We start from the raw sequence: 17,742 nt of genomic DNA, 5'->3' as shown, positions 1-17,742 counted from the left end.
AGCAGGCACATCTTTTAGAACGTTACAGGTAAGAAAACAACAAAGCTACGTAGACTAACTAAGATTACATACTTACAACTCTAACACAAAGATAGGATAGTTGTTGTTCTTTAAGCCTCTGCAAGTAGAAGACGATCGAAGATCTCCATTTCAAAAGATGAATAGCGGCCTATTTCGCTGGAACCATAGAGCCGGGCATCTTTGCGATTTGCAGGGGAAAGGCAGAGAGGCCAAGAGCAGAGGATTCTCTGATCTTTTATTTCCAATTCGCAACCTGCGTCGTAACTTTCAAGCCAATCATAAACTCAAATTATTTTTTGAATGCACCAATGATCGGCTTGCTAGTCTATCAATTTACCTCTTGACAACTGGGCCAATTTGGAATACAAACTTTTAAATCAAAGGGTTTCCTCCCGTCCGCCAGAGACACATTCCCAGGCAATTCAAGGGCAGATAACAACACTGGGAGGGGGGATGTTTACATCATTGAACTCAGGTGTTAGATCCTTCATTAATCAAGACATCCTGGGTTCTAATAAACCTTTCAGCTGAGGAGTCAGTTGTCTAGAGTTTTAAAGATACACAATTCCTTTCCCAGGGTCCTTGTGGCTGACGAAACTCCCACAAGGCCTCACTCTCTTTTGCTTGGCCAAAGAATAATTTTCTAAATATTCCTACTTTACTACACCCTCCCCTCTAGAATGAAATTAAGGGTAAAGTCCCCTAATTTCATCAAAGAAAATTATTTACACACTGAGGTAGATCATCCGGTCCAGGGGGCTTTAGCAGCTTTTAAAACCATACATCACTAGCAGCACCCCCTTAATCCAATATTTACACAGTTTCATGGCACAGATTGGTACATTCTAGACAAAGTATCAGCAACAACGTTGTTCTTTCCTGCAATGTGAGTGACATTAAACTGAAAATCTTGAAGGGCCATACTCCACCTAAGCAGTTTCTGATTGGATGATTTTACCCTTTCCAACCAACACAGGGGAGAATGGTCCGTTTGAACCTCAAAGGTGTTACCCCACAGATAAGGCCGCAGTTTGGTTAGGGCCCAGACCAAAGCAAAACACTCTTTCTCTATGGTTGAATAATTTTGTTCAGCAGTGGACAACTTTTTACTTAAGTAAACCACAGGACGCCAATTCCCTTCTTCATCTTCTTGAAGCAAAACTGCTCCTAGCCCTGTTTGACTGGCATCAGTTTGTACTACAAACGGACGTCTCTGATCAGGAGCCAGCATGACCTGGGAGCTCATAAGGGCGTGCTTTAACAAATCAAAAGCCCTCTGACACTCCTCAGTCCAATTTACTTTGACTGGCAGGGATTTCTTACAAAGGTTAGTAAGAGGTGCAGCTAGAGTTGAGAAGTGATTAACGAAGCGTCGGTAGTAATTAACCAACCCTATAAAAGACTGTACATCCTTTTTCACGATGGGGCGAGGCCAATCTTGAATACACTGCACCTTGGCCTCTAAGGTCTTGATGTTTCCCGACCCCACTCTAAATCCCAAATACACCACTTCTCCTTGGGCAAACTGACATTTAGATATTTTAACAGTCAGGTTTGCCTCCTGCAACCGGGCCAAAACTCTCTGCACATGTTTAAGATGTTCTGGCCATGTCTCAGAAAATATTGCCAGGTCATCCAAATAAGCACAGCAAAACTCATTTAGGTCATGAATCAAGGAATTAATTAGCCGTTGGAAGGCTGCGGGAGCATTTCGCAATCCAAACGGCAACACTTTGAACTGGTACAAGCCTACATGAGTGACAAAGGCAGACTTCTCAGAAGCTTCTGGGGACAGCGGGATTTGCCAATAACCTTTCGTCAAATCCATGACTGTGATGAATTTCGCCCGTCCCAGCTTCTCAATCAATGTGTCAATTCTAGGCAAAGGAAACACATCAGGAACAGTGACTAAATTAATTTTCCGATAGTCCACGCAAAAACGAATGGATCCGTCGGGTTTTGGAACCAGCACTATGGGCGAAGCCCAAGCACTTTTACTAGGTTCTATAACTCCCAACTCCAGCATTTCTTTCAGCTCAGTTTCAATATTCTGCGCATGTGCCTCACCGACCCGATAAGGACGTGAGGAAATAGGGGGGGCGTCCCCCGTGACAAAATGATGCTGAGCCAGATGAGTCTTACCAGGTTTGGTGCTGAAAGTGTTGCTATAGGGTTGCAGTGCCTCATAAAGCTCTTTAGCCTGAGTCTCACTTAAACTCGGCAACTGCAATACATCAGAAAGGCTTCCAGCCTGTTTGTACTCAGTTAAAAGATCCACAGGCGAAGCAGGCACCTCTTCCTGACTACGCGTAATGGCCAGTACAGAGATCTTTTGTTCAACACATTCTTTCAAGGAATTAACATGATACTCGCGAGCAGTAGGGTGCAATTCCTTGCAACTTACAAGGTAACGCACAGGACTCAGCCTTGCTTCCACAACACCAGGACCTTGCCATTTCACATCTAACTTGTGGGGGCGAGACGGTCTTAAAATCCATACTTGATCTCCCACCTCAAACTGTTTGCACACCGCTCTGGCATCATGTACTCTTTTTTGTTCTAATCGGGCATTCTCTAAATTCTCTTTGGCCAATTGCCAAACGTCGGCTAGGGTTCCTTTTAGTTGAGCAAAGTACTCACTGACAGAAGGCAGTTTTATCTCTTCCTCTGAACCTTCCCACTCTTTTCGAAGCATTGAGAGGGGGGTATTCAGAAGCCTTCCAAAAATTAGCTGGTTAGGTGCAAACCCAAGGCTTCTTTGATGGGCATCATTGTAAGCAGCCACCACCAAAGGCAAATCTTGGTCCCAACTGGAACCATGGGCCAGGGCATACTTGCGCAGCATTTGAACCAAGGTCTTTTGCACTCTTTCCACCAACCCATTTCCTTGATGGTGATAAGCAATAGAGGTATGATGGCGCACCTCAGACAAACGCAAAACCTCTTGGGTGACCTTAGCCATAAAATTAGTTCCCAAATCGCTCACCAAAACCTTAGGAATTCCTAGGGAACAAAAGGCAGAAATTAAAGCCTTAACCAGACTATTAGCAGAGGTATTGGTCAAACTTGTGGCATACACATAATGAGAGGCATAATCAATGATCACGCATAGATACTGCTTTCCTGAGCGGGTTTTTGGTAAGGGGCCCACTAGATCAATTCCCCATTTTTCCAAAACATTTGCTTCTAAGGGGACACTCTGTAACTCATTGGGCAAGTTATCACGGTCATTCCCCACCTTCTGGCAAATCACACAAGAACGTACAAATGCTTTAGTTGTTTGATACACCTCAGGCCAGTAAAAATAACGAGTAAGTCTTTCTAAAGTCTTTTGCAGTCCCATATGACCTGCTAAGCCGTCTTCATGGGCTAAGCTAAGAACAGTAGATCGCTTCTTCTCTGGAACCACTAGCTGCAAAACAAAATCCTTGTCTTTCACCTTTTTTGGTACAAATTGCCGATACAAAAGTCCCTTTTTATACACAAATTGGGCCTTCTTTGATCCTCGAAGAGGGGCTCCAACCGCCTCCCGACATCCCTGCAAGGAGGGGTCAGCCCTTTGTTCAGCAGCAAACTCTCCCAGATCTCCCAGTTCAATAGAACCACCAAGGTCCTTCTTGGCATCCTCATCCAAGGCAGGTAACTCTCCCTCCCCTCCGGGTTTTTCATTCAACCCAGTCTCAGACTCCACCACATCCTTCCCTGCCGGGGAGGGGGTGAGGGAGGTTGCTACAGTTACCGATTCCCCATTTAGCTGTTGTTGCAAGTAAACTTGAAACCCAAGATCATTCCCAACCAAAACTGGGCTTTTGCAAACTTCTGGATCATGAACAATTACCAGATGGTCCCCGCTGTAACCTTTGTATTTAAGGGGGACTATTGCTGTGGGCTGCAAAATTTCTTCTACCCCATAAGGACTGATTTTTAAGGGTCTTTCCTGCATCTGACTAGGCAAAACCAAATCTTTTGAGACGCTAGTGATGTCAGACCCAGTGTCCCGGTACGAGTTCACAACAGTTTTATTGATTTCAATAGGAGCGGAAAACTCCAAGTTCGCCCAATTCACATGGGGTGATTTTCGAGTTCCCCGGGTGCAGACAGGACCCACGGTGATACTAGTTTTTTCAGGTTTGTTCCCAACAGGGGTCACCTCACCCTCCTCCTCCGGAGCCAAGCTCTCCACCGCTCCAGATTTGGCCGGCCCCTCCTCCCAATCTTCTTCCTGCTGCTGTATCATGCGAACAGCAGGTGTGGAGGTAAGGACGGTGGACTTTTTCCCAGCCAACTGGGGACATGCTGCTTTCATGTGCCCCGGTTTTTTGCAAAAGAAACACAGTCCAGAACTCGGGGGCACTTTAGCACGCTCTCCCCCAGCTGCAACAGAGTCTTTAGCAGGTGTAGACAATCCCTTGCTGGATTCTTTAATGGGGGGGCGGTCCTTCCCGATGACGCTGTAGCTTTATACATATTACTCTGTCCTTTATTAACAAGATGGGTGCGGTTCAGCCAAAAAGATTCGGCAAGAGCAGTAGCTTCTGCTAGTGTCTTTGGTTTTTTATCAGCCACCAGGCTAACAATTTCAGGGGGCAGGGAGCGCATTAGTTGTTCAATCAGCATCAGCTGTTTGATTTCTTTCACATCCTCCACCCCTTCAGCCGCCAGCCACAGTTCGAAATTTTGGGCCATTTTTGCAGAAAAAACCGCAATGTTGTCAGTAAGCCCCCCCTTTTCCACTTTCCTGAAAGCTTTACGATAATGTTCAGGGTGCAAGCCAGGCCGCTGCATGACTAGCCTCTTGAAGCTTTCATAGTCATTTATTTCTTCCAAAGGGAGATGTCCCATAAGTTCTGACAAATCACCACAAACTAGGGGCCGAAGCACAGCCATGTAAAGTTCTGGGGCTACACCCATGTCCCGGCACGTCACCTCAAACAAATTTAGGTAACTAAGGACATCAGTGGGGGGGTGGTATTTCTGGAACACCTTCCAGTTGAGATTACTTAAAGTCAGTCCTGGAGGGGACCGTTGGTTTTGATCCCCCCCCCTCCTCGGGACCAGTCCATACCTCGGCGCAGGCACAGGAGGCGGTTGCCCCTCGGCACGTAGCTGCTCCGCTGCCGTTGTTGCGTATCCACGCAGGGGTCTCTGGAAGTACTCCTCCTCCTCCTCCTCTGCCACGTACCTTCGCGCCGGCACGCGCACCTCTCGAGCCGCAACCGGCGAGTAGACTCTGCCTGGGCTGAATGAGCGCTGTCTCACCTTCCGACGGGCGTCAGGCGCAAGCTGTTCCCGACGGCAGTCTCCCACAGTCACATCCTGGAACTGCTGTGGCAATTCTTGATAGTCAGGTGCCATCCGGCTAACTCTTGGTCTCATGAAGTAGCCCATCTGGGGAAACTTCTCCCGGCAGCGGAAACCACCGTTCACCGGTTCACGAACCCACTCAACATCATAACTCTCCGAGACATCCATCTCTCTGGGTTCTGCATAAACAGAATAGTTCTTCCTAGGACGGGTGGAGGCCCTCACCGCCTCCACCTCCTCACGAGGAGATAACTTTTGTTTACCGGGAGTGCCCCTCCCTCCGTCCACAATGCAGGACTCTCTCTGACCCTTCCGGATCACGCTGGCATCCACCAGTTCTTCCTCTGACCCTGTTTCCGAGTCATTTGAAAACCAGGAAGCGGATTTCACTCCAGGACTCACAGCTTTAGGGGGTTCGGTTTCCACCGGGAGAGAGCTGTCTTCTCCCTCTCCTCCCCATTGATCTAAAGTTTGCAACGATTGCTGCTGCGAAGTTGCGGAACTGTCCTCCATGCTCCTAACTATCACTATCCAAAAAAAAACAACAAACCACCTGTAACCCACAAAAGATTCGTGCCAAGTTTAAAAAATCAAAGTGCCTTTCCACGGGAAGTCCAATCCCACCGCTGCCACCATGTAGTAATGCTCGTCCCCAAACCTCTTGCCCCTCCCTTCTCCTGTCTCTGCTCTCCGGCCAGACCAGGACGCCCAGGACAGGGTTGGCGGACGAACATACGTTTTTGCAAAACAGAACAAACAAAACCCGGTAGGGCTGCCACCACTCCCTCTGATCCAGGGGATCCAGAATCACAACCCAGGGAGAAGGCCGTGACCCATTAGCCTGGCTGTCCCCTTCTCTACAAGCTGTATCCACAGACTTGCAGGCAGAAGTTCTACGGTATAGCGTAACCAAGCGTAAGGCTAGGACTTAGCTATTCCCTTTTGGAAAGGCACACAACTAAAACAGTTTCATCTTTAAAATGTTTATTTTAAAATAACATAAGAAACATGCTAAAATAGCAGGCACATCTTTTAGAACGTTACAGGTAAGAAAACAACAAAGCTACGTAGACTAACTAAGATTACATACTTACAACTCTAACACAAAGATAGGATAGTTGTTGTTCTTTAAGCCTCTGCAAGTAGAAGACGATCGAAGATCTCCATTTCAAAAGATGAATAGCGGCCTATTTTGCTGGAACCATAGAGCCGGGCATCTTTGCGATTTGCAGGGCAAAGGCAGAGAGGCCAAGAGCAGAGGATTCTCTGATCTTTTATTTCCAATTCGCAACCTGCGTCGTAACTTTCAAGCCAATCATAAACTCAAATTATTTTTTGAATGCACCAATGATCGGCTTGCTAGTCTATCAATTTACCTCTTGACAACTGGGCCAATTTGGAATACAAACTTTTAAATCAAAGGGTTTCCTCCCGTCCGCCAGAGACACATTCCCAGGCAATTCAAGGGCAGATAACAACACTGGGAGGGGGGATGTTTACATCATTGAACTCAGGTGTTAGATCCTTCATTAATCAAGACATCCTGGGTTCTAATAAACCTTTCAGCTGAGGAGTCAGTTGTCTAGAGTTTTAAAGATACACAATTCCTTTCCCAGGGTCCTTGTGGCTGACGAAACTCCCACAAGGCCTCACTCTCTTTTGCTTGGCCAAAGAATAATTTTCTAAATATTCCTACTTTACTACAAACTTTCTCCACACTTTCATTTTATACACGTTATCATATCCACTGTTACTTGCTCTCCCCCCCTCCCAAAACTAAGAAGCCCCAAACATTGCACCCTCTCCTCTTAGAGGATTCCATGCATGTCTCCTCAGAATCCCCCCCCCCATTTCAAATCCTTTATTATTTTATTCACATAATATACATTCTTTACAACAAACAACTCCAAAATAAATCATATGTAAAAAACCATAAATCTCATGTTTTCATTTACACTGATCTCCTCTCCGATACCTTTACTTGATATTTCTTGCTGCTTTCCTTATAGATTCTTTATGAAAATTTAAATCTCTTAAATCCTATACAAATCTTTAACAATTTCAATTAATCCCTTTACCTCCCTCCCCCACAGCCCAGTCCTTCCCTCCACCCGTGTGTCATCTTCTTTACCTACTATTATTTTTGTTATTGTTCCGTTAATCACTTTATTTGTTATTCCATCCTTATTATCCTATCTCCTTGTGCCTTTTAAACTTCTGCATATTAAAAGGAGCAAGGTGATAGGATAATAATATACTAAGGATGGAATAACAGATAAAGTGTTTTCTGCTGCTCCAGAGAAGCGGACACGGAGCAATGGATCCAAACTACAAGAAAGAAGATTCCACCTAAACATTAGGAAGAACTTCCTGACAGTAAGAGCTGTTCGACAGTGGAATTTGCTGCCAAGGAGTGTGGTGGAGTCTCCTTCTTTGGAGGTCTTTAAGCAGAGGCTTGACAACCATATGTCAGGAGTGCTCTGATGGTGTTTCCTGCTTGGCAGGGGGTTGGACTCGATGGCCCTTGTGGTCTCTTCCAACTCTATGATTCTATGAATAACGCAACAATAACAATGTCTACTCAGAATTAAGGCCCTCAGCGTTCAATGGGGCTTGCTTTCTGGTAAGCCACCCGGCATCTGTCATGAATGCTCAGTTGAGATTCCTGCACTGCAGGGGGTGGGACTGCATGGCCCTTGGGGTCTTCTCCAGTTATATGTTTCTAAGCACATACAGGAGTTTAGCCTGCATTTGCTTGCGGTGGTGGGGAGGGCATATAATAATCGGAGTGATCACTAACCACAAACTCTTTCCTTGCCTCCCCCCTACATTTAGGAGCCTGTTACGGTCTCTTCGCATGTAGTGACCATCTCCAGCCTCCTGCCTGCCACGTCCTACAACTGCAGTGTGACCACCTTCAGCCACAACAGTCCCAGCATCCCCACCTTCATTGCTGTCTCCACAATGGGTGAGCTGAATTCCTTTGATTCTTCACTCACTTCACCCATTTCTCTCTCCCCCCCCCCAAAGGCGACCATAGGGCAAGGACCTTTGGAAAATACCCCCAAAATGGTTTTCAGAAGATTTCTACATTGCAAAGGGTTAGACTTGATGACCCTTGTGGTCCCTCCAAGTCTAAGATTGAGATGTGGCAGAAGAACATATTAGGCAAAATGTACATTCCTAAGCATTGAGTTATTAGTCAGATGCTACCTTTTGGAGTAGCATTAATGGGCATGAAATTGTCAGTTGTTGAGCTTATTCTTACATTTTGCCCGCCAGGGAACTGAGAGTACAACCATTTGCATTTTTTGGTCAATTGTCCATCATTTTTTGCAACTATATGCCTTTTTTAAAGGACCCCTGTAGTCATTGTGGAAGTGTTCTCTGAGAAACTATTATAAGCAGAAATAATTCAGGATTGTTGTCTTTTCCTTATCGTGTCTTGGTATTGTTCCTTAACCTGGCTCCTCCTCCTTGCATTTCAGTTACGGAGATGAATCCCAACGTGGTGGTCATCTCTGTCCTAGCCATCTTGAGCATCCTTTTGATAGGTCTGCTGCTGGTCACTCTTGTGGTCCTTCGGAGAAAACACCTGCAAATGGCCAGGTAGGTCAGCTTTGACTTCTAATGCCAGAGATGGAGCAACCGTGTGCCATGCTGAGCTAGGGGCTTGGGCCACTGCATATTGCTTACACAATGAGTGGTGGTGACCACTAACTGGGCTGTCTTTTAAAGAGGATTGGACAAATTCATGGAGAATTTTCCCCCAAAGCTCAGGGGCTTCTAGCAATGATGTCGATGTTTGACCTCCACCTTGGAGGCAGTATGCCTCTGGATTCCAGGAGAGGGCTCATGTGCTCAGATCCTGCTTTAGGGCTTCCCACAGGCATTTGGTTGGCCACTGTGAGAACAGAATGCTGGACTAGATGGACCATTGGCCTGGTTCAGCAAGACTCTTCAAATGTTCTTACGAGATCCATAATTTATATTATGATGAACCATGTTCTATGAGGAGCTCAATAGGATTGTAACTCAATGAGAGAGTATCTGCTAGGCATGCAGAATTTCAGTCCGCAGCAACTCCAGGTTGTGCACCTCTGGGGGTGAAGTCAAATCGCTGTGTTAGCAGTACGCAAGTGATCTCCCTGGGACGCAAGCCTGAGCAGTGTGTATGGAGGTCCTGGGCTGCCCAGACAAGCTAGGCAGTTTGTGTGGAGACCTCCAGTCTTGTGGTTGGAATGTCTAGGTTCAGAAGACCTCAGATTCCAGATTTGGACTGGGCTGAACTTGACACGGGCAGAAGAGAATTGGATGAGCTGACCTCCTAGGGCTCCTTTCAAATCTAAAATTCTATGATTCTGTATGGATGCACCACAGCTAAACCAGTTATTCTCCTCCAATATGTTCATCTCTTAAGTGATAAGCAACAAGTGGTTCCCTTACTTACATGTATCCAAATGAATTAACTAATAAGCAATTGGTGATTCCATGCGCCACTGCAGCAACCTTTTTTGCAAGACCTTCACCACCCCTGAAACTCCCACCCTTTGTCCAAGGACTGTCCTCATCCTGGTTGCCAAGTTAATCCCATCACTGATTCATTCTGCAAACATCTATCAATGAAAGCCTTGCAGAAGGATTAAGACTCCCTATTTCCTTACAATTTCCATGCACACTGTGCATAAAAATAATTTCCTCTTTCCTTTCAAGGTTAACAAGGTATGTAATTGCATTTCAAAGCATCACTTTGAGAGAGAAAAAAAGGGGGGGTGTTAATTGGTTCTCCCGCAGACATGGTGTTTTATTAAATGGAATGTATTTGATGTACTGTACACATTTCAAGTGAAACATGTGCACTTGGAATAGCAGAGCTCTTTTAAATTGGATTATGTCTGCTTGGCTCTTATTTATAGCTACAGCTGTTCTCCAGGTGATGCTCACCATATTTTTCTGTTCCCTGACCTGGCAATAAATGCAATACTCCTCCTTGAGTTTGCTCACTGGTACAAATGCAGATGTTACAGAACAGAGGAGAAATATTGCCGGCTACCAAAGGTTGCAATCAGATCTGCTGACTCTTAATTGTTCTGTTAACCAATTTTGCAATTGCTGGGGAGGGAAGGCTGGAGCAGCACTGCGACACTCAGTTCAGGATGTGGCTTCCTAAACTTTGGTCTCCAGCTGTTTTTGGACTGCAATCCCCATCAACCCTGGTCCTGCTAGCTAGGGAGTATGGGAGTTGTAGTCCAAAAACAGCTGGGGACCCACGTTTGGGAAACCCTCTACCATGAAGGGGAAGAACTTGAGAGATTCTCTGATCTCTCTCGCTCTGTCTGGTTTGATTCTTAACCATGCTTAGTCAGAAGTCAGCCTCGCTGTGTCCACTGGGGGTGTATTTTCATCATGGACAAATTTATTGATCTAGTAAGAAGGAGGGAAGGAAAAGGCAGATCCAGGACAGATTAAAGATAGTGAGAGAGACAGAGGCCGATCTACCAATAATCACTTGAGGTCTTCTTCCAATACCAGGGAATGTGGAGCTGGAACCTTTGTGAACTTCGCTTCATTGGAGAGAGATGGAAAACTGCCATATAACTGGTAAGCGATGCCCAAAGTTTTATTACAACTACTGTTACATTTGCCTGGCTACTTGATGTGTATTGAGTTTTGGGTTTTTTTGGCCCTAACTCTAAATAATGTTTGCTGTGAGATAGATATTGCAATTCAAACATTAACAGTTGGATCCCATATTTTAAATAGGACGTACATTTTATATTATTTATTCATCCGTATGATTTTTACCCCATTCTTTCCCCAAAATAAATAAAAATAAATAAAATCTTGAAAAAGATTATTTTTAAAAAAACTTAGTTCTCTAAGGTGCTACTGGACAATTTTTTATTATTTTTTTTGGAAGCAGGAGATCACCAGTCCCTTTATTTACAGTCACATCGCCTCTGGGAAGCAGCCCTAGAACAGGGAGTCCTTTTTCAGACAAAATGTTCATTTCCCTCCCCCACAGCCTTCCAGAGACCACATGGCACTGAAAACAGCTATTTATTCATTATCTAAATAAATTTTCGTACCGCCTTTCAAGAACAAAATTCTTCCCAAGGCTATCCATACAACAAAACAGTACAGTACACCTATAGCACTCCTTCACCATCCTCTTTGACCTTTTAAGCATTGCATTTCATTTGATTGAGGTCGTGCCTTTCATCCTTAGCTATTTCCATTGAGAAACTGCAATGCTCAAGCATCTGGTTATGTGAGTCGGGGAAGACAAATGCTGCTTTTTCTTCCCCTGGACATACAATCTCCCATAGCAATAAAGAGTCCAGAAAATCTGGTCAATGAATCTGCAATGAGTTCTGCAATGAGAAAAATGCTTAAGGGATCATCAGTTAATGCTCTTGTTCACCCACAAGCCTGGTGTCTCCCATATGATAATCAAGGGGATTCGACTAGATGGCCCTTGGTACCTCTTCTGTCTTTCTATAAATATTGGCCGAGAGAGAGAGCAAGCAAGGCAGAGAGACCTGGATGGCTTTCTCTTCAATGACTTATTAATTTAAAACATATTTAGACCCACAGATACCCTTGGAAATTCCCTCCAAGTCTTTCAGCCAGTACAAAGTAAGCATGCTTAGGGTCGTGTCATGAAATCCAAAACATGTCTATTGAGATGCTTCCTTCTTCTTCTCAGTTTGTAAATACCTGCTGCTAGCTACCGCTTCTCTGAAATCCAGAATCCTAGGCAAGGACTGTAGCTCAGTCATAGAACACCTGCTTTGCAGGCAGAAGGTTCTCCAAGTTCAATCCCTGGCATATCCAGGGAGAGCTGGGAGTGTCCTCTGTTCCACTGAGCGTCCATCTCGGCTGTGAACAGTGGGACTGTTGTGGCGTCCAGTCCGCTTCCACTGTGCCAACCTGCTTCTCCCAGCTACAGCAGAGTATCTTGGTAAAGGGACCCCTGACCATTAGGTCCAGTCGCGGACAACTCTGGGGTTGCGGCACTCATCTCGCTTTATATGCTGTGGGACAGCTTCCGGGTCATGTGGCCAGCATGACTAAGCTGCTGCTGGCGAACCAGAGCAGCGCACAGAAACACCGTTTACCTTCCCGATGGAACGGTACCTATTTATCTACTTGCACTTTGAGGTGCTTTCGAACTGCTAGGTTGGCAGGAGCAGGGACCAAGCAATGGGAGCTCATCGCCGACCTTCTGACCGCCGATTCGAACCGCCGACCTTCTGATTGGCAAGTCCTAGGCTCTGTGGTTTAACCCACAGCGCCACCCGCATCCCTATATTACATTACATTACATTACATACTGTCTCATCTCCTATTCTGAATTGTGAGTGGCCTCGGGCAGTTACTGATGCTTTAATTAGCTAATCTGGTAACCAGCTTTGGCTTACCGTGATGTGCAGATGAGACCCCAGATATCACCATGTGAGGCAGGTGCTTCCCCCAAACAGTGGAAGACCCCAAGACCATGGGCCAATCAGTTAAAGGGCTGGTATGGGGAGCGGGCAGATGTGAAGGTATTTTGCGGATTTTATGAGGTGCAGCCCTTTGGTGCAACTGGCAAAATCGATTTGATATGGCGCCGAAGCAAGTCTTTTGATGATAAAAACTTCCCAAACCTAATGAAAGCCACCAGTAGGCCCTGTAAATATTGATGCAGCTAATGAACTAAGCGGAAATCAACCTTTATTCCCTCTTTGAGCTCCCAGAAGCAGAGAGCCCTCCGCAGCAATCATTAATCCTCTTTTCGGGGGGCTTCTTTGATATGGCACCAAAGGCAGAAGATCAAACGCTCTAGCTAATTAATGATCCAAGCTGGAGTTACGCTAACAAGGAACCCCAAACGGAGCAGCCCAATGCTATGAATTTACTTGAGCCTCTGGGGGGTGGCAAGAGGGTCCCTGGGGAGGTTTAAAAGGGGATACGATTGTGGGTGAATAATGTGGGGAGTAGCTGGTTTACTCCACGCAGTGTAGTTGGTTGCTGCATCCCAGAAAACAGGGATCAATTCCTCTTTTTCATTATATAGCCTTGACTATGCCCATGGTCTTACCTCTTCTTCCAGGCTGTCTGTCTAGATTTTAACATGTGACCTATTGATCTCTTGCTTGTCATACTAATCCTCCTGACTTCAATTGTTAATCTCTCTGCATATTATCTATTAATACTCACAGGCGTAGGAGTGTCTTTGCTTTCCTAACTCTGTTGCCTTCCTGCCTATGGACTGATTATCTCTTGGCGTTTTATATTAACCCCTGGTAAGTCTGCATCAAACAGCTTGCTTCCTCCTCGATTGTAACCGAAAAGTTTTCATTTCCTGCTAGGTTTGCTCAAATCTATGTTGAATATGTTCTCAGCGTTAAAACGGAGTTCAACTCTTGAAATACGAAAGCAAGAGGGAACTTTGCCCCTTGCACCCATTTTATGATTGGGTGGGGACGAAATTGGGGGGGGGGGCGTTGCACAAAACTCTGTCTAGCCATGCCCAAGAAACTTCAGGGTTGTATCAGACAAAGCTGTTCTGTTTACAGAAGGACTTCCACTTGCACAGCGGAACTTCTCCCAAAGAGCAAATCTGGGGCACACACAGTGAGGTGAGAGGGATGGGCAAGCCCTTCCATGAATGGGACAATGTTGCTGGATACTGGTGCCAACAGGGGGTGCCAACTGGGAGCTCCTTGGTTGGCATTGACCCATGACAGCCTTTTCAGTGGCAATGTGCTGGTCCAGGGGGGGAGGTTACTGTGGGGCGAGGTCCAGGACCTGAGTTGAGGGTCGGCAGACAGTCCTCCTCGGGCGAAGCGGGGTCCACAGCGGGAAGCCGGGCAAGGACAGGAACTCTGGGGGAAACAGGACTGGATTCTGGCCGAAACAGCTCATCAACAACGTTGCTCCTGCAACCTGGGACCGGGCTGACTGGCCTTTATCTTCTCTGAGGACAGGGGCAGTCCCGGCCCCCAGGAGACCCGCCTCTCCTGGCCTTAAGGCGAGCACTCCTCCTGGGAGAAACCAGTTCCCTTCGCCTCTCTGCCCTGAGCCTCTGCAGTTCAGGAGAGGCTGAAGGGTTACTGGGCCCAGGGGGAGACTCACCTGTAGGCACTGAGTCCTCAACCACCTCTGGAGCCAGAGTGGATTCACCTGGTGCCTGCTCCTGAGGATCCGGCACAGGTGCAGGGGCTTCAGAATCAAGGCCCTGCCCCAGTTCAGCCGGCCCTGGAGGCAGGGACTCCTGTGCAGGCTGGGATTCCTCCGGTTCAGCCTCTGAATCGGATTCCCAGGCCATCACAGGCAGTAAACATCCCTGTTTACTTGGAGATTTGATGGCCTAAACGCACTGTTCTTGAAAAGCCTAAGATACCTGGTTTTGGAAATCTGTAAACTGTTTTTACAAAGTTAAAAATAAATGTTTTATTATTGATAGATTTGCTGCCCTGGGCTGCTATGGGGGGAAAGGGCAGGATATTGAATGAATGAATGAACCCTTGCATATAATACTTTGCATATAATCAGTGAGATATGGCTAAGCTTTCACCCACCCCTGATATGACTAGTATTCAGCAGTTTCTTTATAGGAAAGCAAATTTCCTTTCAGGTTATATGCTCATTATACAAGAGCCTGTTCCAAAAGGGCAATGGTTCTCTCCCCTCCCCCCCAATTAACCGGCATGCTTTTAAAATCTGCCCAATTTTAATCATTCAGTTACAGAAATGAACTAAATATGTTTGCTGTGTGCAAACCCCTTGACCCATGACCTCTCTTGATGTATGCATTCTATAAGCTAATGATGTATTATGTTTGAAAAACACTATGAAAGCCTTGTTAAAATGTGCCTTCGGGGCAGTTCTCCTAACTGGTGGTTCGCTGAACATCTGGTTTACAGCAGCTGTCGTTATTGCAATAGCCCCTTTAATAAACCGGGTCCCTACTAGACGCTCAGCTTGCATCTCTCGCCTGGTTCCATTTTTATATAAGGTTTTGTTCCTTCACCTGGATGTGAACCAAGGAGAAGTGGTTTAGAAATCATTTCTTACCACGTTATGTGTCCTCAAGTGTGTGTTAGCAGATTTGTTTCACGGCCTTTGATTAACGCTGTCGCCATCCAGAAAATGGCTGTCAAAAGGTAACTGCAGCATTCTCTTCCTCTTCCAGGAGTAAAAACGGACTGAAGAAGAGGAAACTGACCAAGTATGTCCATTTTGTAACACTTAATGGAAATGTCACTGTTGCCCTCATGCGTCTTAATTTAAACATACAAATCATTTTAAACCAATGTCCAATGATGAGAACAGTCTCTAGGGGGTAAAAGTGGGTGAAGGACTTACCACGCATCTTTGCTGACAAATCATGCTGCCATTTTTATTTTACCCACAATGCCACAGGGTGGTGGAACTTCTCAGACACTGCACTGGGGGAAGCAAAGCTAGCAGCTCCAGCCACTGGGGGCTCAACAGGCCCCTCAGCTCTGATGCTGCTTCTGGGTTTTCCTGCCCGAGGGTCCTCAAAACCCAAATATGTCACTGACTATTACATGTAAGCAAAACAAAATTGTATGTGCCTGCTTAATCTTTGCCACAGATATTGCACGATAAAAATGTTCCTGGCTGGCAGAAAATTAGGCATTAGGGAAAGATCAATTATCTCAAGTTTACAGTCCTGACAGGGTTTGCCTTTCATTAACAATGACAAAATGTGAAAAATCTCAGCAACCTATGTGTTATCAGTGCCGTTCCCCTCTCTCAGCACAGCGCTCTAATGGCAGTTGCTAATTATGCACTGGATCATTAATGCTAACAGGTAAACAGGAGTAATTAACTGTTGATAAGAGACAAGTTCCTTGGGGTTTGCTGCTTCAAGGAAATGGGGGGAATGTGTGTATATGCTTCACTATTTGCTAATTGGAACATGAATAATCAGGCGAGATAAAGTTGTTTGCCTCTTCTTCATTATTCAGAGTATAAATTTAACAAATTAAGGCAAGTTTCCACAGTGGCCCTGATCCAGTTAAAGTTATTCTTGTCTGTATTCCATTGAAAGTAACAACTAAGCCCCAAGACCAGTGAGGTGGTGAACCTGTTTTGGAACTAGATATGTAAGAAGGCATAAATTTTCATTCTGCTCTATATTTGTTGCCTGCAGCACTGTTTCCAGTCTGCTGCAGTTCATGTTCTGCCAAAAATTACATTATTCCTCTTTCTGTCCAATGAGGTGAAATTTATGAAACTTGCGTCATTTACGTAAGCCATTACATACATTATGTAAATTGTGGTGTTATTACATTATTCAACCCCAATTATTTCAATGGAAAGGAAGCCCAATGCAAATTGTGGTGTGTGTGTGTGTGTGTGTGTAATAATTATGTATCGTTTGCAAACTGAAAGCAACAACAGCAAATACTGGTGATTTAACCACGTGAGCACCTTCCTGAAGTGTCAAGTGGTATAGTCCAGACACAATTTTGCCACTTTATCTGCAGGCCTCACTTTAGCTGGATCAAGGACAAAATGGGCTTTTTATAGTTCTGTTACTGATTTCCTGACACAAAGGCTTACAGAACTGACACAAAATTGTGGGAAATAAAAAATCTGGATGGTTTTCAGACTTTTACCCTTTAGATTTTGACATCAACATTTGACATTCCAGTTTCAGAGTCAAAATTTGACATCAGTGGTTCACAGTTTCTCCGTCTGTCTGTCAGCAGGGTGCTTATAGATGGGAAGAATGAAACCATTAGTACAAATATCACTAAATGCTGTTGCAAGTCCATTGTCAGATACTGTCAGATATTGATTGTGGCCATTTCTGATGCTGTGAAATGTCAGCTGTGGTTTGCTAGATCATGTCAGCCTCTTGAGTGCTACTACAAATTCATATTTTGATGTCCGGTGCTATAGTATTAGATGTGGGTGACATTTAGAGGTTTTGTGCTTTTTTAAACGGAAGGGAGAGCTGGATATTTTCAGCTTCAGTTTTAAAGGTTGGCACTTTCTAAGTCAGCCTCCTAAGAAACCTCACAAGATTTGACGGTGTGTATTTTCTTCATCCCTAGAAATAGAAAAATAAATTAGACCTGACGTTAAATGTATCTTCGCATTTAAAATGTACTTTTTTAATAAATAGAATTAGCATTAGCTGGGGCTGCTGAGCATTATGGGAACTGCAGAAAATGTGAAAGGAACTCATAGGAAGTCTGGTTGGCACATAACTCTAAGCCATGGTTATAAACCACCACCTGAACCTGGCCCAGCTGCTTAACCATGGTTTATTAACCATGAAGAAACCACACATGTTAACCATCATTTCTACACTGGCTGGCAGTGACTCTTCAGGTTTTTGGACAGGGGTCACTCCCAATCCTTCCTGGAGATGCTGGGTGTTGGACTCAG

The 17,742-nt window shown here is 45.2% G+C and overlaps 1 protein-coding gene across 2 annotated transcripts in view; it reads left to right on the top strand.

Moving 5' to 3' along the window:
- The window catches only part of PTPRO (protein tyrosine phosphatase receptor type O), a 137,192-nt gene that overhangs the window by 98,626 nt on the left and 20,824 nt on the right, over positions 1 to 17,742 (top strand). For both annotated transcript variants that reach the window (XM_083699961.1, XM_083699962.1), the window contains exons 14-18: positions 8,161 to 8,293; positions 8,814 to 8,934; positions 10,858 to 10,926; positions 13,533 to 13,616; positions 15,509 to 15,544. In XM_083699961.1, the coding sequence (XP_083556087.1) occupies positions 8,161 to 8,293; positions 8,814 to 8,934; positions 10,858 to 10,926; positions 13,533 to 13,616; positions 15,509 to 15,544 (443 nt within the window). The remainder of the gene's footprint in view (positions 1 to 8,160; positions 8,294 to 8,813; positions 8,935 to 10,857; positions 10,927 to 13,532; positions 13,617 to 15,508; positions 15,545 to 17,742) is intronic.

This window comes from Podarcis gaigeae (assembly GCF_964106915.1).
Source record: "Podarcis gaigeae genome assembly, chromosome: 10".
NCBI classification, from domain to species: domain Eukaryota; kingdom Metazoa; phylum Chordata; class Lepidosauria; order Squamata; family Lacertidae; genus Podarcis; species Podarcis gaigeae.
This window is presented reverse-complemented; position numbering and strand designations above follow the sequence as displayed.